The sequence below is a fragment of the Aplidium turbinatum genome, chromosome 4 (genome assembly GCF_918807975.1).
Source record: "Aplidium turbinatum chromosome 4, kaAplTurb1.1, whole genome shotgun sequence".
NCBI classification, from domain to species: domain Eukaryota; kingdom Metazoa; phylum Chordata; class Ascidiacea; order Aplousobranchia; family Polyclinidae; genus Aplidium; species Aplidium turbinatum.
This window is the reverse complement of record NC_137475.1, coordinates 32,945,015-32,969,332: the sequence shown is the minus strand read 5'-3', so window position 1 is coordinate 32,969,332 and position 24,318 is coordinate 32,945,015. Positions and strand designations below refer to the sequence as shown.

At 38.4% G+C, this 24,318-nt stretch overlaps 1 protein-coding gene across 1 annotated transcript; it reads right to left on the bottom strand.

Annotated features, from left to right (window-relative positions):
* Window positions 1-18,380: 18,380 nt before the first annotated feature.
* Window positions 18,381-23,597, bottom strand: LOC145769321 (uncharacterized). The gene is made up of 4 exons (XM_082580916.1): window positions 23,371-23,597; window positions 22,824-22,899; window positions 21,822-21,901; window positions 18,381-19,982 (listed from the first exon to the last, which is right to left on the bottom strand). Exons 1-4 carry the CDS (start codon window positions 23,498-23,500, stop codon window positions 19,756-19,758), a joined length of 513 nt encoding a protein of 170 aa, XP_082437042.1. The 5' UTR covers window positions 23,501-23,597; the 3' UTR covers window positions 18,381-19,755.
* Between the last annotated feature and the right edge of the window lie 721 nt (window positions 23,598-24,318).

Here is a 24,318-nt window from a genome sequence, read left to right as displayed (position 1 = left end):
TTCGTCAGTTGTTGCTTGTACGCAGGTCAGTGCAGTTTTATTGAATTTCAGTCATTTATTATTAACATTTCACGAATAATTGTTTTGTTTAGATGAATTAAGATATTTTCCTGAAGAGGGCAGAAAGTTTTGCCGAAAACGTTCGAAATTATGTATCTATTTCATTTCTGTATTAATTTTGAATTATGCAATTCAATGTTATTAAGTTGTTATCGATTGTCTGTCTATGATGTCTAATTTGATTTTTGTTTTTTAGGTATAATATTATTATTTATTTAACTATTTTGTCTGTGATGTCTCTATTCAAATATTTTACGAAAACTTCAACTTCTGTATCAACGAGTGAGGGTAGTGTCTTTCAGCAAAACGAAGGCAATGCCACTTATTCATGCCCATCTTAATTTGTTGCAAGAAAACTTTGAGAAATATTTCAATGCTAAACAGAAGGCCACACTTTATGCCAGTTCTTGGATATTACAACCTTTCGTTTATGACGGGCCTACTACAGAATTTGATTGATCTCCAATCGGATTTTGGTATGAAAGTATTATTTAAAGAGACACCATACACTGACTTTTGGGTGCACTTGTTAAATGTGCCAGAGTACAGAAGCATAGCAGAAAGGGCAATTTCCGTACTTATTCAAATGCCAACAACGGATTTATGCGAAAGCGGCTTTTCTTGTTTGTGGGAAATCAAATCTCGAAAGAGAAATTCAATCACACACATCGATCCATTGATGAGGGGAGTAATTGAAAAAGATATCATACCTCGGTTTGAGTTGTTAGTTAATAACGTGCAACAACAAAACAGTCATTAAATAATGATTTTTTATATCGCTTTTACCTCAGTTTACCTTTTAAGTAAACAGGGTGCATGAGTTTCGTCACAACAACTTTAAGGGTTCACCAAACCAAAAAAGGTTGAAGAGCACTGGTCTACATTCTACAAGAACAATTCCAAATCTTCATCTTTTACAGTGTTTCCACTCGAATCTTTGGCATTGGCATAAATTTTGTCAGCTAAACATTGTCTAAAAAATCGTAATAACACTTTTTAGTCTCAATTTCCGAAAGACATTTATTTAAATAGGGAAAGAATTTTATAATTCAACAGTTGGGCAACATCATCAAAATTTGAAAATTGCTCATACTTTCCCAAAATGTGGCAATGGCCATTCTGAACATAACGCAACAAAAAATTTTGAAATCAGATAATCGGTTAGAGTGTTATCAACAATTTACATTTTGGCCACTAGAGGGTATTTTGGCACGCGAGCGCAATAAAAACTGCTATAACTCCTCAAAAAATGGGCCAAACGTAAAACTGGTAGGGTCTACCCCCCCATTTTTGAGGGTGGGGAATTAAAATAAAGCATCAGATTTACTCTAAAAGCAACACATAAAAAGTTAGATGGATATTAGAGCTATCGTCTTTAACATCAATTTTGACCCCGTTGCAAAACCCGATAAAAAAAATTTTTTTTTCAAAAATATTCCTTCTGATTCATATTTTTACAAAATAAGTTCAATTTCTATTACCAATGTTTACTTCATAGAGATATTGAACTTTATACGAAATAATTGAGTCAAAATCCAGTATTAATGAACTATTTTATATCAGTGGCAACTAGTGTTATTCATGTTTGCAAATTTGGAATTGATGTCTTCTTGTTCAGTTGAATCCAATTGATAAGTTCTGCCATTTCTAGTACTTGGAACTGAGATCTTTGCAATAATTGAAGTACAGTCCATATTGCATTGATCATCAGAACGTGGCCAATAAAAGCTATTTGATGGTCCTGGTGGATGAAGAAAATTCACCAGAATATCAGAGTGCTCCTGGTTGATGTGCTGAACAATACCGATATACCATTCATCTCCATACCTGCATGCAACATAACTCTGGATTGGAAAATCTGATATATCAAAGTTTGTCCTTCAAAGAATCTGTGACTGCCAGAAAAACTATCATCGTCAGAAGTGCGTTTGAAGCATATTGTGCCAACTGCAGGGGATGAAAAAAAATGAAAACTCCGTGTACCGGGGATGGTATTTCCAAGTAAAAATCGCCGCTGAAGCATTGATCGGTGTGGCAACATATCATATTTCATTATGAAGCAAAATTTCACTCCTACGATGGCTTCATTGCAGTACTGAAATACTGAATCTGCTGTCAAGATTTGACTGTTCAGTGGTCGACTTAGACTAGCACGACGAAGCTTGCGCTTTACAACACCGCCTATGCCATCACATGGAGATTTCCCATGGCTTGTGGCAAAGAATGACCAACAAGCCTTAATGGAAAAGTCTTCTTTGTGGTATGACAAGTTCAACATGTTTTTAAAATTTTTGTACTGCCCAGCACATCCATCAGAAAAATATTCAATGGCAGTGATTGAGGGATGGTTATCCTCGAGGAACTTACAAACATACTTCTGTACAGCATAAATAAAGCAAGTGTCGTGCTCCAGATCATCAGATATAACGCAGAGTGAAATACATTTTAAGGCATTTTCTTGCATGAGATAAATAACCACTGGATGAAGTGTACAATACTCCTTGCTCCAGTGATAGCTTTGTATCTCATCCTGTACCATAAATTGATAGTTTTCAGCAAAATCAGCAAGTATGAGGCATTCATTTGATGACAAATTTTGCTTCCTATCCTTCAAGTAGTTTGACTGTGATTTGGCGATAAACGAATGAGCAGTTATTTTATTGAATTTCTCTCCAATAAATTGTATAAATTCAGAAGTAGGCAGGAAGTTATTCGATATTTGGGCACGGTCGGTTGAAATCCACTGCTGAAAGTATACGGAGTCATCTTTGTCACAATTTTCAAAATGATTTTCAAGATACCGGTGTAAACCTTCTATGCCCGGACAATTCTCACATCGGCGGATCATGCATGTTTTCGATGACATGTCACAAACAAGCTTGGACATAATTTCCCTGTACTTTACACCAATTACATCAGCAAGCATAACAATATTTTGGTGTATACTACATACGCACACATTGTGAGTTCCTGAAGATCCCAGTATAATACACCACTTTGGTCGCAAACAAGTGAATTTTGATAGTGATATTTTTATATCAGGATTGTTTGTACAAAATATTGTATGAAGTTCTTTTATTGTACAAAGCATCAACCGTTTTTGTGCATATTGCTTATTTCCAAGACTCACAACATCCTTACTACCTGGCATCAATCTGGAAGTTTCGTCGTCTTCGTAAGCTTCTCTCACCCTTCTCAAAATATCTGAAGATATTCCCTCTTTTTGCTTTCTTGTTGGCAGCGATAATATCCCTGAAGCACTCTTTGTTGTATTTCCCTTCCTGGCAGCATAGCTTGTACAACCAAAAAATTCAGAAGCTTTTGAATGCTTCCAAGAATGAGGCCTTAACGTTAAGATCCGGATCCGTTCAGCATACGTTGTATCTGGGCCATTGAACCTTTCCTTCAAGTCAAACATAAGTTGCCACAAATCAGAACTGTCCTGTTTCAGTTGCTCTAATTCCTTTTCATGCTTTTCACTCTCCAACACAATCTCATCTTCACTGATGCCAGCAATACTGCAGATTGACGATGACAAAGCTTTGGATACAACTTCAGCCTTTCGTTTGCAAGCTTTGACCTTCTGCTTCCTCGTTACACTACGAAACTTGACAGGACTCTCCCCCACATCGGATAAAAGTGAATTAACTAATACTTGCTTTCCTGATTCTAATACCTCTTCAGGTGGACAATAATCATCAGCAACAACTTCCTCCGATGCTTCTCCTTCCTCTGACAAATTAATTTCCATTGAATTTGCATCTTTCGTTCTTTTAAAACATCTTGGGCACAACTTCTTTCCAGGTGTAACATCGGGTAGTACCGGGGCAAGCTGTTTTGCCAGACTTAATGAAATGGTCATCACACCTTTGGGCTACTTCTTTAGCTTGCTTTCTCTATGCACCCCAAACACATCGCAACACTTCTTCATTTCACGCTCATATTTCTTTAGAAAGACGTAGTCATGGTGAGTGCATACATCTTCCTTTGCAGGGTCAAAATCGTCTGTCACCTTGATTCCGGACCTCCAAAATAATAACTCCTGTTCCTCTTCCGATAATTCCTTCATTGACCTCAAATGACATGTTCTGCTGTACGATGTCTTTAGGCATGATTCAGCATCACCAGTGCGGATACCAATAAAACACGAATGTACTTGATTTTCCATGCTCAAAACTTAATTCAACACAAGTCAGTACTTATAATATTTAGAAAATAGCTTTTCTGAATGAAACTTATTTGTAACAAATTTGTACAGATCGGTGATATGCTGTAGAATAAAAAGTAAATGTTTAATATGTTAAATATTATACCGGTAGGTCATTTTCTGTCAAATTACAACATACTTATTATTTAGGATTTACCCTACAGGTAGCTGCTAGCTAGCCTTATTTGTTATCCTTGTTAATAAACTACTGAACGCTTAATTTAAATACTCATCAGTTTCTAAAGGATGCAACATAACTTAACTAGCCATTTCACAACTCTACTGACTCAAATTTACCCTTCATTTACCTTCAAAGTCACATGGTACCTACAAAGCTGTGATTGGTGAAAATCCTGTCAATCATTAGGGTAGGATTATATTTGGCTAGAACGATTTCATGTTCTCTAAGGTATGTTTGAAGCATATCATTACTACTAAAGTGCATTCTATCTTATCTATTGACAATCTTGAACATACAACATGTCATACATTGTCCATGGCTGAAGCAATGATGGGTTCATCTTTGGTCAACTCTTCGACATTATGTATATAATGTTCATTCCATATCCAATATTTTCTCTCACCGTGTAGGATTTTAAATGCAATAGTACAGAGCAGGTTGGTAAAGTGCAGACATTAAATAGTATAATGAATTGTATTTTTCAAAAATACCCTGTTTTAAAATCATATTCACAATATAATACAAATCTTTTATTAAATGATAAATCAAATTGTTAAAAAACACACATAATGCTGGATTTTGACTTAATTATTTTGTTTAAAGTTCAATATCTCTATGAAGTAAACATTGGTAATAGAAATTGAACTTATTTTGTAAAAATATGAATAAGGAATATTTTTGAAAAAAAAATTTTTTTTATCGGGTTTCGCAACGGGGTCAAAATTGGCGTTAAAGGCGATAGCTTTAATTTACATCTAACTTTTTGTATGTTACTTTTAGAGCGAATCTGATGCTTTATTTCAATTCCCCATCCTCAAAAATGGGGGGGTAGACCCTACCATTTTTACGTTTGGACCATTTTTTAAGGAGATATAGCAGTTTTTATTGCGCTCACGTGCCAAAATGCCCTCTAGTGGCTAAAATGTGGCTAAAAACTCTAACCGAATGTCTGATTTCAAAATTTTTTTTGGCATAATGTTCAGCATATCCAGCTGCATTCTTGTTGAAAGTATGAAAAGAATTTAATTTTTTTTGGTGTTAAATTCACAAAATAGCTGTTGAATTATAAAATTCTTACCCAATAGCTAGTTTGATAGTATGTGCCAACTGCTTCCAAAAAGAGCCAAATATTGAAAACAAAGGGCCAAAGGGCCAAACAATTTTTTTGGGGGCCAACTACCTCTAAAAAGGGCCAATCTGGCAAGCCTGGCGTATAGAATCCGCCACTACGTCAACATGACGTCACAAAACGGACGCAACTACTACATAAGAGGTGGAAAAAAAGATTGTTTGTTTGTTTATCTTTATCCTGCATTGCGGGAAAGCGGACTTGAGCGCTATGCATCGGTGTACGCCTTCCGACATACACCTGACCCACGCTGCAGCCGACGACAATGTCTGTTTCCGGTTGTCTACTCTACTTATGACTTAAATTTGGTACTACCCATTACTCGAAATCGATCACTAGGTAGAGGCAATTATCGTTAAGTTTCTTGCCCAGAAAAACAACAACAAGTGCGCGGGTGGCTGGAGTCGAACATGCAGGCTCTCGACTGCGAGCCCAACGCGCCAACCACTCGGCCACGGCTGCCGACTTGCTGCATGCTGAAAAACGGCTGCATGCTGCATGGTGAAAAACGGCGGAATGCAGGTGATAAAGAGGAATGGATATGGATTTTTTGACAATTTTACTGTGTTTTTACAATAAAAACATTAAACCAACGTCGAATGTTTAATATAACTACCTAGAATGACATAAATTTACCAAATTGCATCAATTCAACTAAAAATTTATCCAATTAAACTTTAAAAATAAAAATATGAAACGTTTGCAACCAAATGTGTTGTAGCTATCTAATTTCTGCTAACGTCGAGTGTTGAATATAACTACCTAGAATGACATAAATTTACCAAACTGCATTAATTCAACTAAAAATTTACCCAATTAAACTTTAAAAATAAAAATATAAAACGTTTGCAACTAAATGTGTTGTAGCTATTTAATTTCTGCTCGCATTTTAATTTTTACAATAAAACTACCAATCTAACGCAACTGCAAAGAGTAGCCTATGTCTTGCATTATGCACGTGGAAATCTTATCTACAAAACGGGCAATCGTCGTTCAAACGTAGCCGCTGGATGCAAATGCAATTCTCACATAACATTTGCGTCTCTTAAAAAAGGCCACAGACCAATAGAGTATGCGGACGCGAAAGCTTTTTTTGCCCTGTCATTAGTAGTCCTACTTAGTCAAAATAGTAGTAGCCTATTTGAGTAAAACCAAAGCAATTCTTTCTTCTACACCTGGTTTTGAGCATAATGGTCACCAGGTGAATACAAATTAGACTTATATCAACGTTAATTAAATGTTTATTTTTGTAATTTCAACGTAAAATTTAATATGTACAATGAAATCCATGTACAGTATAGCTTGCAGTAAAGCTTGATCTATGTTTCAGAAGTGTACGCTATACAAACCTAACAGCTAATCGTCATATTTCCCATCAATTCAATGTCACTAAACGTTAAATCAACGTAAGAAGATCTTAAAAAGATCAGTTTCTTTACAACATTAAATCCAACAAAGCAAGATTCATGCTTAATAAACTACCAAACCTGACAAGTGACAATATGGTAAACAAAAACTAAGACGTTTTATACACCAAAAACACAAGGCATGAATAACTTGATACTGGTATAGGTAAATCATGCCAGCACAAAGCATAGTACAGGACAATAACTGTGACTAAACAAATGGATATCATAGCATAGATCCTAAGTCAATGGTGTCATGCAGTATTGCAACCAGATCTACACAGTGGAAAACACAGCATTTATGGTAGCTCCATGGTGCTTCACAAAGCAACGCAAAAGTATATTAAACGCATTATAATAGCGACCTGGACGTTGTAAATTGGTAAAACATAAAAGGTTCATCGGAGGTTAATACATACCCATCCGGCGCGCATACTGGCTCTCCTTTTGCGATAAATGTTTTACCACGTAACAACGGTTCATGCAAGAAGCTGATATCTTCTGACTTTTTTTGAAGTTTATCGGGGAACATTTAGACAAAAAAATGTTCAAAAAATACCGGGTAGGGGTAAGACACGACAAAAGCAAAGTATGTAGAAACATCAGAGGTTGAACCTCTTGTCAATAAACAGCATAAGTAGACCAGCAGTAGACAACTTACTGCAAGAAATCGCAAGCTTATAACTTTCAAAACAGGCGCTACAGCCAAAAATTCTTCCAACATACAAAAATAAAACAGAAAACAACAAAAGGCATTACAAAGATTCTTTTCTAACAGAACCTTTTCCTGTCAATTCGCGAATTTTACGGTTACTTGACAGTGTGGCAGGCGCATCTTTGCAAGATTGCTTGGATTTAAAGATGCTTTTGAAGAATTGAAGAAAGCTTGTTTGTTCACAACTGGTTTTAAACAAGTCATTTTACATTGATTGAAGGCCTAAATACGTTGAATCTATGTAAAAGAGGCTGATTTACTGTTTGAAGAACAATATCTGCCATTTGAAGTAGTTTTATATCGGTTTACAAGACCTTGGTACAGCCCAAAAGCCGGCAAAGATTTTCGCAAAAAAAACGCCGCTGCGTAGGTTAGCGAAAACGCCGACGCGCAGTGGTTAATAAGAATCTCTGCATATTTAAAAAAAAGTTTCAAAGTAATTCTTTACTTCAACACGTGGCATTTTTCCTGGCATATAACTCGGGCATGCCTACCCTAGCTATAGGCCAGGCCCACAGTCAAACTTTCCGTTCAGTAGACAGGAGGGCTACTTCAAATCACATTGTTACCATCGTATTAGCCAAAAAATTCACCAGAATGCACCTGCTGCACCCCCTGAAACAAGTCAACCTTAAAAATAACTGAATCTCTTTATAACTTACAATAAATACTGCCTGACCAGGCTACTCCAGGTAAAAAATTAAGACACAGAAAACCTATCCGAAGACCATGCTAGCTGCTATGCTTCTATAGCAAAACCAACTAAATTGAATGTCTTTTGTTCACGTTATGGCACAATACAGTTTCGGGAGAGAGTTTGCGTTCTTGTAGCCTACCAAAGACAGGCAAGACACAACAATACAACAGGGTTGAGCATTATCACTATATTATAACAATATATTTTACAGTTTGATTGTTAAAACTATTTGTAAATATGTAAAATATATTGCAATAATGCTCAACCCTGCTGTATTGTTGTGTCTTGCCTGTCTTTATTTCACAATGTTATCTAAACTTTTACGTTGCAAAATACCGTAGCCTATCCACATTGTTTAGCGATTTGAAACAAAGGCCTTTTGAAGACTTATTTGAAACTCACTTTCCAAGCCTTAAGCCTGTCTAAATCAAACAGGTCAACTAATGACAAAAACCAATCAATATTCATTCCAAAGCAAAAACATAGCTAACGCTGGGTACCGTACGTAAAGAACCTTGCGAAAGACTTGCTTTTCTTGCGATTGCGCGCTAGATAAAGACGAGCGATGGAACGATACTACTAATGTCACTTCTCTCTTACGATAGAAAAAGCTTTCTCGTCCGCGTACTCTATTAGTCTGTGAAAAAGGCTCACTTGCTGTGCACCGAGATAATTTTGATGGATCATTTTTTACTCAAATAACCTTCCACCGACAGCTTTCCTCAAGTGATTCTGTTTAATGGCAAGTCATCGCTTTCAATCTTCTCTGCTTTAACAAAACGTTATATCCGCAGTTCACCTCTGCGACGGAATCTCACCAGGAGTTCACCCTAGTTCGTAAACATTGTTGAAATTTGCCAATTTTAAATTACGTTACTTCACTTCTACCTTTTTCTAGACCTCTGCTATGTTTGTCATATATTGTTTTTTCGTTGTGATGGTCAGAACTAAAAGCAAACTAAACTGAATGGCTACAAAAATGCGTAGCCTAACGATTGAGTCACTTCGGGTTCGAATTTAGTTTAAAAAAAGAAACACCTCTTGGTGGTATCGAACTCATATCCTTGGGAGTACGAGCCAGGCAAAGACCGCAAGCGCCACGGATTCACTTGGCAAAAGCGGTTAAATTTAGAAGTTAGCCTATATAAGCACTTTTTTTCATTTGTTATTTCGAGAAAGAAGAAAAATACCCGCACCAGCGCGCATGTGCAGTAAAAGCGACGTAAAGATTAAAAAAAGGCATGGAACGGCTGTATTTACGGCGTCGTAAATGTAGCCACTTCCTTTTAAAAATGGTATTATACCGTAGGCTACTGAATCCAGTTCCTGCTTGGCTCTGAGCAATGGAGTGGATTCGTGTAATAATGTACTCAGTTGCGCCTCTATACGGCTGCATTGACACTGTCTGCTTTGTAAAGCACTGAGGAGCAACACATTCTGTGATAGATACAGCGCTATATAAAACCTAACATTAGGCCTATTATTAATTTGAAGATAAAATCACCAATATGGAAACTTTAGGCCACATGCTTTAAATTTTGGTCGTCATACCACACAGCATGCGACAACTCAGCAAGTACATTTCAACTAAATTAATGCCCAAGTCAGCAAATGAAATTTTCGCCTAGCATCGTACTTACTTGGTCATCGCTTGCAGACTTTTGACATGCCAAGTTTTGGAGGTGCTCCTAGCCCCTAGCCTTCTGCAAAATTGGTAACGACTAGAACATCACACGCCCAGGGTGAAAGAGAAAATTGAATTGAGTCCTGTTTTTGTCATGAGTTACCATGGGGGGAGGGGGATAGGTTATACCTGGGACTGGTATATAAGTCCCCCCACTTTTAAAGTAGCGCTACTTTTAAAGTAGCGCGCTACCCGCTACCGCTACTTGGGCCAAAATAGCGCGCGCTACCGCTACATTCTACCAATTTACAAAAGTAGCGCGCTACCCACTACCGCTACTCGGACCAAAGTAGCGCGCGCTACCGCTACTTCTTCCGCTACTTTTGTCTAAAATGACACTAGGAAACACTCAAGTCCCTAGTGACACAAAAATGACCTTGAAAACGAATGTTATCATTCGTTTACACTGTCATTTTAACGTCATTATAGAAGATACATTCTAAGGGAAATTTGTGTTACGCATCTTTCAAAAACAAGAGCATTTCAAAATGAGCGTCACTAACAGGGGCGTTGACAGGGGGGTCTAGGTGGTACATTTGGACCCGGGCCCGGAATATTTAAGGGGCCTGGATTTTAAAAATTCCCCGCGACTTCAAACATTATCAAGATCTTAATATAATCAGATCTAATAGAATTGCCATCAGAGGTTAAAACAGTCATTTTAGTCGTCAGATGGTAAAGTACCGGGCCTCCTTCTGGGTACCGGGCCCTCTTCAGCTTTCAGGTGGTAAAATAACCACTTCAGCCACTAAACAGTAAAATAAGAATTTAGTCTAGTAGGCTATAGTGATTTCCATAACCACGAATATTACCCGAAACACGAATTTCAAAATAAACCGGCTAATATTTGTTCAAACTCAAAAACTAAAATGACACAGGTAAGATTGCTATTTTTATTTCTGCACTAAAAATTAGATCAAAACCGCTTTTCAGATTGCAGCAATCAGCAAATGTTTGACCTAGACCCAAACACCTTTCCCAAATCAAACTGAAAACTTTCTGACTGTCTGCAGTGCTGTAAACTCTCTTCTGGTGAGCCTAGAATGACCAGCGAAACATCAATGGAATTGGGAAGTAATACTCTAGCGCCATGTGGCGAATGAAGTTCAAAAAAGCAACCGCTAGGTAGAGATAGTAAGTTTTGGGGCTCAAGAATTTTTAAGATTGCGCAAGATTTGTTAAATGACCATGCTTAAACGACATCAATAAAAGTTTGTACACAACCTTTATATTCATAACAGTGTCAATAAAGGGGGCCAAAAAATAAAGTGGTACCGGGCCCGAGAAATCCTGTCAACGGCCCTGGTCACTAAGTCCTGCCCGCTTTCGCTTAAGCATATCTTTTCCATCAGAGAAAAGTCTCCACCGCAGCACTGGAAGGAATAGGGGTGTACTTTGTATTTAATGAACAGATGTTTTAACTCGGTATCCGAAAAGCTCAAGGACTTGCTCCTGTCCGAAAAAAAGGCGTCCACAATTGCTGCTTCCTTCTGCACCGACGTTTCACGGGATGGCGCCAACACACCAAAAAATTCATCCTCGGAGTCGTGACTGGTGTTGGTGTCACTCTTCTCGGTATCAACCTGGCTTGATGTCTCCCGCAACAGTCGAATTACATCTGTCTTGACTGTTTTTCGCAGTGCGTCAGCATCATCCGTGGAAACGTAGCGCAAAAATTGTAGCCACGACGTCTTGAAGGAGGGATGAAGACATGATGCCATAACGCATTTCATGTCATTGAATCGTTTTTCCTGCCCTTCCAGGACTTTCACTCAACTCCTCACAGGTAACAAGATCACTGTGATCTCGGTCAACTTCTTTGCGCAAATTGTGATGGTTGGAAGCAAGACTCCGTAATACGCCTTGGACTCGCCCTGGAGAATGTCTAAAGCCTGGCAGATAGGCTTCATCACACGGAGATATTCGACGAAGAAGTTGACGTCAGCTAGAAAAGACCGAAACTTTGCAACCAAACCGATTATATAGCTGCTTGACCACGCCAGTATTGCCAAAAAAACGAGTATTTTTTCACTTTAAATTAAAAATTAGCGGGTAGCGGGAGTGCGACTGAAAAAAAGTAGTTACTTTGGAAAAAAATAGCGCCGCTATTGCAGCCGCTACTCCAACTAAAAAGTAGCGCCGCTACCGCTACTTTTAACAAAAAAGTAGCGCGCTACAAAAGTAGCGCGCTACTGCCCACCTCTGGAAAGTAGTCATTTTATTGGGGTGCAACCTAGTTCGTACCCTCAGTTCGTACCCTGAAAAGATCGAGGGAAAAAATTAAAAAAAGCGAAAGTCGCTGATCGCAGTTTAATAGCACAAAGCCGAAGTCGCTGTTCGGAGTTTCCGCAAACAACTCGAGGGTTAGGGTTAGCGGAAACTGCGGAAAAATGTTTGCGGAAACTGCGATCAGCGAGGGTTAGGGTTAGAGAGCATCTTGATTACTCGATGGTTAGAGTTAGGGTAAGCGGAAACTGCGGTTAGCGGAAACTGCGGAAAAATGTTTGCGGAAACTGCAATCAGCGAGGGCTAGGGTTAGAGCATAGATTACTCTATGGTTAGAGTTAGGGTAAAGGTTAGCGGAAACTGCGGAAAACTGTTTGCGGAAACTGCAATCAACGAGGATTAGGGTTAGAGCATAGATTACTCTAAGGTAAGAGTTAGCGGAAACTGCGGTTAGCGGAAACTACGGAAAAATGTTTGCGAAAACTGCGATCAGCGAGGGTTAGGGTTAGAGCATAGATTAGTCTATGATTAGGGTTAGCGGAAAGGGCAGAAAAATGTTTGCGAAAACTGCGATCAGCGAGGGTTAGCGTTAGGGTGAGGGTTACGGTTAGGGTTAGCGGAAACTGCGATCAGCGACTTCGGCTTTGTGCTATCTTTCTCTCGATCTTTTCAGGGGGGAAAATTTTAAAATGTTTGCGGAAACTGCGATCAGCGACTTCCGCTTTTTTAATTTTTTCTCTCGATCTTTTCAGAGTACGAACTGTTCAGGGTACGAACTAGGTTGCATCCATTTCATTGACGTGGGTTCGATTCTCACAACTGCTATTGCTCTTTTTTCTTCTGTAATTACCAAATAAAGTTCAAAACAAAGATTAACTCTCTGGCTAAGTGCGAGAAAGGTCACAATTGGACGGTAGCCTCTTATAACATGTTCTGATTGGTTGGCGGTGTCATTCTAGTCATTTGCAGTGGCAGAATTTTTGCTTGTTAAAGTGGCTACCAAGCAAACTAAGTTAAAACACAGTGTAAACGCCTGGCTCGTAGTTCAGGGTTGCCAAACCAAAAAATCATATTGAAATGAAATAGCCTATATATTCATATTGATAAAAAATTCAAAATGTGCTATCAGCGAAAATATATTTTTCAAAATTTGATCAATAAAATATCACAAAACCTTTTCAAAGCCAAATGAGTGGGGGGGGGGGGGTGATTTTGTATTGATCACCCCCACACTCCAATTAGTGGGGGGGTGATCACCTCCCTCACCCTCCCTTAGATAGAACCCATAAGCTTTCTTATTTCTACTCGAATTTCAACAGTTTTACCATCGCTGGAAAGCACGATCGTACATCTACCAGAATAAATTAGCCTTAAGTAGCAAATAAGCATTAGTTTCATGTAGGCCTAATGCTGACTAAAACTTCACCAACTCGTTGCGATTCTCAGCAATTTACTTTTTACAATAAAAATACCAATCTAACAAAAATGGAAAGACTATATCTTGCTTTGTGCACCTGAAAATTTTTAAATGTATATCTTGATTATCTACAAAACGAGCAATCATCGTTCAAACGTAATCGCTTAGTGACACTTTTTTCCAATGCATTCTAAAGGCGAATCGATCATTAAGCCACCCCTGTTTGCGGTGTATAGTCCCTCAATTAAAAGTGCTGTAGCTTTCTCATTTCTGCTCGGATTTAAAAAATTTTGCCGTCGTTAGAAAGCACGATCGTACACCTAGCCGAATGAATTAAATATAAGCACAAATTGAGTAGGCTATTACCGTTAGGCTATCTTGTGATAACTTGAACTTCACCAACTTTCACCGATTTTCAGCAATTTTACTTTCACAATAAGCTACAAACACCAATCTAACGCAAATGGAAAGACTATGTCTTGCTTTAGGCCTATGCACCTGAAAAGTTTCAGGTTTGTATCGTATCTAGAAAACGGGCAATTGTAATCGCTCTGCGACACTTTTTTCCAATGCATTCTAAAGGCGAATCGATCATTAGTCAGTAGGCTATAAGCCACCCTCCTGTTTGCTGTGATCGATGAATAGTGCTTCTAAGAAACTTGCTATAACTTTTTCATTTTTACTCGGATTTCAACAATTTTACCGTTGTTGGAAAGCACGATAGTACATCTACCCGAATTAATTGGCTGCAAGTCCAAAGTAAGTACCGTAGGCTAGTAGCCTACCTTTATCCGCCCCGATAGCTCAGTTGGTTGTGGTGTCACTTCTGGAACGAAAAACTTTAAAGATCTAGCGGCGCTGGTTCGACTCCCGGGGTGTGCGCTTGAGCAACGCACGTTAAGGACTGCTTTCCATAAATGGAATAGTTCCCCGGCAACAAGACTTCGACAATAGGTAACTTCACTCTGTCAATCTCGGTGACCGGCCTGCGCCAGTGATTCAAAGCCTCTACAAGTAGCCTATGCGAAACTGCCAGGATTAAGCTATGCAAGAAGCTTTCCCAGTCCGAGGATAAAGATTCAATCAATCAATCTTGTGATCAGTTAAACTTCACCAACTTGTAGGCTACCGGTACCAATTCTCAGTACCGTACTTTAATTCAACCAACATCACGTTGCTGCACATTTTGTCTGGAATTGCTCCCCCCAACATCAGAAGAAGCGTGACCAGCAGAAAGGAAAGATCTTGCCAGGACATGGATTTGAGACACCCACTGTATGGCCAAACTCCAGCACACAGGCGTCTGGTCAAGAAAAAGTTTCTTTGCCAAAATAAAATAAATTGACTTGACTTGACTTGACTTGACTTGACTGTCCTATTAGGTCAAGACGATGTCGCCGCCAAAGTGCGGGTTCAACTATGGCAGAAGGAACCGGCAGCCGGACCGACATTGGCCAATATGGAGCTCACACCCGTGGAGGGCTTTCCTCCCAGAAAGCGTGAACCGTGGAAGTATTGGCGATGCTTCAACCACTTAAGAACTGGCATTGGCAGGTGTAAAATTTTGATGAGACACTAGGAGGTATTCCATGGGGAGCACAAGTTGCAATGCGGACAGGAGCAAACGATGTAACATCTACTCGAATGCCCTGACCTAAAAGCAGGGTGCTCTGCACAGGATTTGGCCGAGTTTAACAATAGAGCATGAGCTTGCGTGATGCTCTGGGCTACAGCCGTGTGACACACGATGAAGAAGAAGAAGTAATTTAATTATTACAATAAAGTCATTAAACCTTTGCAAACCGAAAGAGTAGCCTATGTCTTGCTTTATGCAACTGAAAACTTTCACGTAGGCTACATAGCCCTATACCTTTGTACTTATTTATAAAACGGGCAATTGTCGTTGAAACGTAATCGCTCGGCGATACTTTTTTCCAATGCTTTCTAAAGGCGAATAGATCATTATTCATTATAAGGCACCCGGCCTGTTTGCGGTGTATATAGTCCCTCCACTGAAAGTGCTGTAACTTTCTCATTTTTGCTCGGAGTTTAACTATTTTGCCATCGTTGGAAAGCAGAAGCGTAGCCTACATCTGTATATCATACCCGAATCAATTTAAAATGTTTGTCATAAATTACCTTAATTAACTTCTCAGCGGGCTGTCGTCGCAGAATTACATCTTTAAGGCTGGAAAGATGAAGGAAAAGAGACGTTGATTCAACGTATGCAGGCGTACAAAACTGATTAATTTCGTATACTCTCTGTCATTTCATAAAGCTAGTTTTCGAATTTGCGAAAATATTTTCAAACCTAAACAGAATTTTTTCTTTGCTTCAACATCGGTATACGTTGCAACAATATATAGGCAGGGGCGCCTGAAGCGGGGGGGCGGATGCCCCTGCCCTCAATTTTTCTGTGGATGGGAAGCAAGGGGGCAATGCTGCCCTTTTAAGGTCATGTAAGCTACTGTACATTTTGCAGTACGATATAAAAATTTCAGCTATTAGCTTTTAGCCTAATTATAATCTTTCATTTCTGCCTCAAAATAATCTTCACGACACAAAATTCTGTATCACAGTAGGTAATTAGCCTACATAATCATAACATAGCATGATGCTCTCCCGTGCCATTGTTCTTTGTATACCGGACACTTGTATCATTACTCGATGATGAGCTGATGGATGAGCATTATTGCTATATCTTATCTTAAAACTTTAAAAAAATTGGCCTTTCAGCAACAAAAGTGCCCTTTTTTCATAATCCTGAGCCCCTGTATATAATGGCATATTTAGATGTTTGTATGGCTAGATTTTAGCCTACTCTTCCGCTAGAAAATATACATAATCTTTCTCATGAACCTTAAACTCACAATACTAGGGTTTTGCTAAGTTTTTTCTTTTTTTTTGATTGATTTGATCTTTATCTTCGGAATAGAAAAGCTTCTTTGAGAGCTTTCTTGTACTGTCGCATAGCCTAGCCCAGGGGTCCGCAAATACTTTTTGGTGCGACCCAAAAAGCAATCGTTCGAAGTCATCGCGACCCAAACGTTTCGGAAGCATATAATTTTGCGCAAAACACTTTGCAAATTAATATCAATTCCAATACGGTCGTCCCCACTTATTAAGGCCACATCGGGACCGGACGATTTTGGCTGCGGGAGACAATTTTCTACCACTCCTATACCTTCAGTAATTCCGGAATGGACCAAATTGGGCTTAATAAGCGGGTGGACCTATTAACCGTGCGCTTCGTCGTCGTGCAAGCCTCTGGGGCCGAGGGTCTACTCAATCCTTTTACCAGCCCAGACTCAAGATGTTCCCGGACTACACTGGAAGGCTACTAGAGAGCAGCCAGTATTTAGTTTCATCATCCATGACACGCAAACCTTCCACTACGTTAGGTGGCTTGAAGATGGTACAGTTATTGATGATGTGGTCTGCAGTCTGTTCCTCGGCACCACATTCACAGGAGGAGGAAGAGGCCAATTCCCCAATGGCGCATGGTTGACCGGAAAAGCCCGACGCCCGTACGAAGACGGTTGAGGCGCACCCATGCTTGTCTTTGTAGTGTCAGGCCAATGGGGCATGTGTCGGCGTTGGGGATGAACGAATGAAGTCCGGTGGTACTTGACTTCCTTTCAGGATTCCATTTATAGTCCGCCCAAGTAGCCGCAGAGATGAAGTTCATCTGCTGCGTTGATCAGAAGTCGAGCGGCTGGCACGAATGGTTGTCTTGACTTCAGTCGACTGGGGTGCTGGTTTGGGGAAGCAGAGATCTTGTAGTGGAGAAGATGGTTAGGCTCCAGTGCCCGTCGGCCAAGAAACAGAGTGGCTTCTTCGTGACGAAGCTCAGAAGGTTGGATGCCAGCGAGAATGGCAAAATTATCCAATGGTGTGGGACGCAGGCATCCGGTAACTGTGCGCAGGGCGCTGTTTATGGCAGTGCCGATGTTATGGCAGTGTGCACTGCAGCACCAAACAGGTGCACAGTACTCTGCTGAAGAGTAGACAAGGGCTAAGGCTGCTATACGCAAAGTGTCAGCCCTCGCCCCCCAGCTGTGGCCTGCCAGGCGCTTGAGTAGTGCAGCGTGGGATGTCATTTTCTTGCGCAGTGACACCAAATGGTGGCGGTATGTGTACGATCTGTCTAGTGTCACCCCAAGATATTCTAGTTCGGGGCAGAAGGTCAGAGGTTTTCCATTGTTCTGAACATGTAGCTCACGATCAGCTTCCCGATTGTGTAGGTGGAAAGCTGCGCCAAAGTTTTGTTTTCGCTAAGTTTCAGTCGCCAGTTCTGGAGATAAGCTGAGAGAGTTTTTATGCCATGGCTCAAGGTGTCTTCCAGGCTATATATATAACCGTGGGCTTAACTACTGTATCGTACTACAATTGAAAGCATAAATTTTATTGTAGCCTACCAAATTGTACGAAACTCAGCACATCAAAGACTATATGATTGTATTTATTTTTGCCATACAAGTTATATTTATGGTAATTTTAAACCGTTTTGCGACCCACTGTGAATGGTCTCGTGACCCAAATTTGGGTCGCGACCCACTATTTGCGGACCCATGGCCTAGCCTACTTGTTAAGATATTGAACCACTGACTCGGTCACCGAGATTGACAGAGTGGAGTTTCCGCTTGTGTAGTTTTATTTCGCATCCAAATAAAAATAAATACCTATCCATCCATCCGACACCTCCGGTAGTATACTCATGAAGTAATACAAAAATAGGGAGTAGATAGTTTGAACAATAGGCCTATCGTGCAAATCAATAAAATAAGTGTTTCATACCAAAAGATTATTCCGAAAACCTTTTTTTTTTATTTCAAAACCCCAGTTTCAGGTAGCTATAACACAATTTATGTAAGCTACTGTAACTCTGTAATGCGTGACAATGTTTCAAAATTACACCACACGAGGTAAAATAATAAGCTACACTCAGCGTGATGTAGGAACTACTAAATATAGAACTCAAACAGGATTGTAGCGTAATTTCAACATGTAAAAGTGCGTCTTTTTATCAGCATTATTACGCTTTTTACGTCTATATTCAAATGAAATCTTGCTGGTGGATGTCACGCTGATAGGTTTCTTGATAACAGAAAACGCGCTAACGGCTGGGTGCTGGATGATCGTCTTCTTGTATCCCAACCATTTTCTCCGGACAATGACACAAAACAAGACGTCCAATCGCCTACCATACACAATAAGCGTAAATCTTGTAAGGGCTGCATTAATAGGTTGCGCAAGTCTGTTCTAAATCCAAGATATCAAATTTAGTCTAAGCAGTGACGCAGGCTACACAAAGAATTTTCACGGTTTTAGTTGAAAAGCAGACTGGTTATGCGAGCGGGTAGCGCGCTTGAGGATACACTCTACAGTAGCATTGTTTGCTTCAAAAACGTTCCTTAAAATAGGTGAAGCAATTAGCTCAACTTTTTACTGCCTTGTTCCGTCACAAATAATTTCTTGTCTGTATTAATGATATAACCCAACAAAGATACGTGTTTACAGACCTGGATTTATACAAAAACCATTTGCCTAAGAAGTTGCGCTGATAAAGATAGACAATATCTCACAAAAGAAAACCACAAGGAGCAATACAAAAACAGATATGAAGCTCAGTGAGGATGTAAGACATGTAGCCTATATTATAGAAATAAACTAAACACGCAAGCCCACGTGTTTTTTTTTTACTTCCATGCAGGAACGTAGCCACGGCGGTCTTAGAAGAGCAATCTTTCCCCAAAAATTTTATCTTGCCTCCCACCATAAAAAGGATTTTAATAGTCTTACAATGTTTTAATAACATTAGATTACATGTTAAATGACGTTTCATAAATGTTTGGCTGCATTCAGTAGCTATATTTTTAGACAAATTCTTTATTTCAGGAATTAAAATATTTGCCTTCCAAACAGTTGTTTTTGCCCATGAACACTTTCTTTTTATCTACGTCACTGTCTCCATGTGAAACTGAAAAACAAATCAGATTTTAGTAGCTTACAGCTAGAGTTCACATATTGACATCAAGCTGCTTCTTTTTCAGTTTTGATGGATGAGAAGTAGTCTACGTTCACACTTCCTTCAAAATTGGTGGTTTTCAAGGCTTCTGTAATTGCTGATTTTAGTTTTCCGTTTTCCCACACTTGACTGATGATCTTTTCAGCATCCGGTGTACGGTATTCCAATGTAACACACAGCTCCGTGAATGTATAGAGAGAAAATTGAATGTTGACAAACTTGTTGTCTGTAACTGCAGCAAATGCAAAAGTGAGTTATATTTAATATACGAACTTTACTTATAATCTTAGGTAACAACTGTGTAAACAATACTAAGGGTTTTAGCAAGAGATACGAAACTGTGCGTGCAATTTAGACTTATCCGCCACACTAAAAGAGTCACTGTTGAACTAATTTGCAAAATTTTGTATTTTGCAGGATATAGCCTTATCTGACATTTGACGGATAAATCAGGATAAAAGGATATTAGGATACAAAGTACAAATTTATAAATTGAGAATTGACCTTTTTAGTCTAGGCGAATACGCAATACTCTTGTTCCCTAATGTCTCTAACGGAGTAATTACATACCGTACTTTCAGTTCAATTACAGTAGGCGCTAGCCACAGTAGCCTACATAGGCCTACAATTACACCACCAATTGTTTAATTACAGTACATTACATTTAGGCTACATTCTTCTGAAATTTTCCACTTACAATTAACCTACTTTCAAATATAATAAATTGCACAGTTCAATTACAAAAATTAAATGTTTCAATATTTTATTAAAAACAGTAAAGTTGCATTTGATAAAGATTAGGTTGCGAAAATTGTCTGTAGCCTACCCAGTAAGTTTTGTAATTGTAATTTGGACCAACAGTTTTTGAAATTGCCATATTATTACAACCACACAGCAACAAAATGTCTCGATTATAGCCTAACTACTATCATATGGAAATGTGTAATTACTTACATTTAATTACAATAGTATTTGATCTAACTCTGGTCTCTGATACATTACTCAACAGAAACGACAACAAATGAAACAAACTAGATATTTCAATATAATATAGAATAGACCATTGAAATAGGCTATTGTTGCCTAAATATGCATGTATTAATCACGTTGCCCTTGCTGCAAGAGGAAGCGTATTAATCCTGGTGACCAATGAAATGTGCCAATGCTCCAGTCTGTCATGTAGCCTATGCCAAGTAACTTAGATGTAAGTCAACACTTCCAAAGACGTCTAATTGTTTTTTATTTTTTATTACTATATTTATCAGTCAACAAAACTGTGAAACTAATCTCTTTCATTTTCCAACAAATGTTAAGTCGCTTAGGCAAACCTAAATCAATTAACCTTGATGAGTGCAATCTTTTCGTAAGCTATGGTTAGCAGCATCTAAAAAGATGTAAAAAATATGATACAGCATCACAGTTTGTCATATGCTAATCATGAAATATAACTATTATTAATTTATTATATAATGCAATCTACACAAATAATAACAAAATATAATCTATAGTTAACAAAAAAAAACAAAATATAATAATAAAATATAATAATAACAAAATATAAATATAATCTAAGAAAACTGGCAGCAGCACAAAGGAACATGGAAAGAATAATATTGAACATAAATAGAAAAGACAAGATTAGAAATGAAGTCATCAGAAACAAAACTGGTATCAAAGATGTCATAGAAACAGCAACAAACCTAAAGCGGCAATGGGCGGGACATGTAGCATTGTAGCAAGAATGAAAGACAACAGATGGGCCAAGATAACCACAGAATGGACACCAAGATATGCAAGAAGAACTAGAGGGAGACCAAAAAGAAGATGGCGAGATGACATAGAAGAAAAGATTGGCATCACCTGGATGAGAACAGCAAAAGACAGAATGGTGTGGAAACATATGTGGAGGCCATCTGCCAGCAGTGGCATGACCGGCTGATGATGATGATGATGATAATCTATAGTGTATACAGTAGGGCAGTAGGCTAATATCGTAACTTAGGAAAACCGAACTCAAGTTTTTGGATTTGTACTTTGTGGGCTCAGGCTACACAGTAGCCTAATGACTTACGCTCTAAAATGCCTTGTTTCAAGCTGCTTTCTATTTCTTCAGGAAAAACCATCCAATATTCTGCTATGCGCATTCCATACCTGAATAAATAAAAAATGTTTTTTCTGTAGCACCATAACCATGAATTTGTAAAGCCCTGGGTAGAGGTTCAGTTTAACAAAAAACATCATAACGTGTAAATTTCCTGGATGGTTTGTGAGCTGACAGAAAATATGTTAGGGGTAAATATGTTGAAATTATGTCATTTTTCTACAAAACTCGCTGTTTTATTGAACGTTATCATACAATTTGTCAGAGTTTGTTTTAAACACAGAAATTTACTGCTTATTAAAAACTAAAGTATCATAATAAAACAAAGACAATAGCTCTAGTGGCATATGTAGAATATATGCCTATGTTGAAAACGTTTGCTTTACGATGTTGCCACTATGTTTTTTTATAGTGCGAACGGGCCTTTACAGTAAGTGAAGAGAAATGATTGTGTGTAGAGTAGATACTAAATTCCGACAGCTCTTTATCAATGTAATAATCCCAGTTTAGTGGAATTTTAAATTAATTTTCAGGCTAAATCTTCACTAATGCGTTTTGATAGTCTAAATTTGAACCGATAAAGACAAATTATAATCTTGAACAATGAGTATCAATTAACATTTTTAGCACTAGTTGCAACGTTCATCTGATGAAAGTAAAAGTAAAAGCAAAGATAATCAGATAATTATTTACTTCGCTAACGTTTCGCGCACCATAACAATGCGCATTCGCGGAACGAATAACACACGAATAATGTTGTTGGCTCTGAGGATGCACGTTGTTATGGTGCGCGAAACGTCAGTGAAGCAATAAATCAACTTGATTTTTTTTGTTTTTACTTTTACTTTTATCAGATGAACGTTACAACTAGTGCTGGAAACAATAATTATCCTGATAAACACTCAAAATTTTTAGTGCTACATTTTTTTAAAACATGAAAGTAGACAGACAAGAAATAAACTTGCACTTTACTTTCCCTCTGGTCTTGCTGCAGAAACGTTCGATAGTAACAAGTTGCTGCTATGACGACCCCATTCAAACTTATCATCTGAAAGCAAAAGTAAGTTATACAGTATATGAACACGGTGACAATTTAGTAAGTCTATAACAAGAACTTCTATAAAAATATGATTTTTATTACCAAAGTGAGAAAACGTTTGGTGGATAAAATGAGCTATAAGCTACAATATTCTTTGAGATCTCTTTCAGCTGACATTCGTTCAAAAACCCATGGTGATCTGTTTGAGAAACTCCCAAAAGTTGTTCCAGTAGATATTGTTTGTTGACTGTATGATTTGGAAATGGCTTTCGCATTCACCCTATCAAGACTCGGCCGCTGTCATGTTTGTTATGTTTCCAATACCTTTGAGTTTTATCTTTCTTAGTCCGAGGATAAAGATTTAAAATCAATCTAACCTGCATCTTTTACTGTTTATAAAAGACTTGCTACACGAACTGCTTATTTGATAAGTTTAACTACTATCTTGATCAAAAAATAAACAATATTAGGCCTACTCACGTAAAATGCTCCTGTCTTCATTCAGAGCTCCAAAGGTTGAATCGAACCCAGTAACCGCTACTAGTTTTTCATACTCTTGTAAGGCGTCTTTGGTGATGTCATCACTCTTCAAACTAGTTTTAGTTGCCATTTTTTCTAAAAAAAATGTTTAAATATTCGCGAAAAACCATCTGATATCGTTAAGCATTCAAAAATTTTAATATGATTTCCAAGTGTTTTAAGTTTGACTGCCATAACTTATTGAGTTATTGCCATAATAGATTGGCTATCTCATTGTAATTAGCCTAAAGCTTTTAGTCGGCAAGCCGGCGTGTGATAAAGAGCAGCAAAAACAAAGATCCACCAATGAAAAGATTATTGTGTATTGACTGTTTGTGTTGTTCGCTAAATGCTGCAATCTCAATCAATTGTCACTGCAAGCTCACATAGTAGTAAAACTACCCTATGTGATAACTTTGGGCATGAATTTGTAACGTTATAGGCCTACCTCTTGACTTATTTACACTAACTCTACGAAAAAAAACAAAACTGAGACAGGACTACCGTTTATCTGCCATGCCACTGAAATTCAGGATGCACTGAAGTCATATCCTGACACAGGTATTCCACGCAATCATCACACACCTCTGCTCTTAACTAACCCGCACCGGTACAAATATTCAAGACAAAGATGATGACGTATGAAAAATAGGCACGCAGTGTATGGTAACGATGCGAGTGCGTGGATTTACAAAAACCTCTTTTTTTTGATTGCTTGCTACCTTAAAATGTTTGATTGCTACTATTAAAACAAAAAGCAGGAAGGTTTGGTTTAGTTTTTAATTTTTATGCTCGGACTGACAAAGCTTCTGATGTGTTATTTCTGGCAGTTTCGCATACTTGTAGGGGCTTTGAACCACTGACGCAAGCCCGGTTGCCGACATTGATTGAATGAAGTTTCCGATAGTT

Bases quoted from the DNA above. Each gene is read 5' to 3' on its own strand.
- LOC145769321 (XM_082580916.1), bottom strand. From the start codon at position 23,500: ATGGCAACTAAAACTAGTTTGAAGAGTGATGACATCACCAAAGACGCC. The intron at 22,900-23,370 runs GTGAGTAGGCCT...TTTTGCTTTCAG, and splicing joins TGAAGACAGGAGCATTTTAC to ATGATAAGTTTGAATGGGGT. The intron at 21,902-22,823 runs GTAAAGTGCAAG...TTATTTATTCAG, and splicing joins GCAGCAAGACCAGAGGGAAA to GTATGGAATGCGCATAGCAG.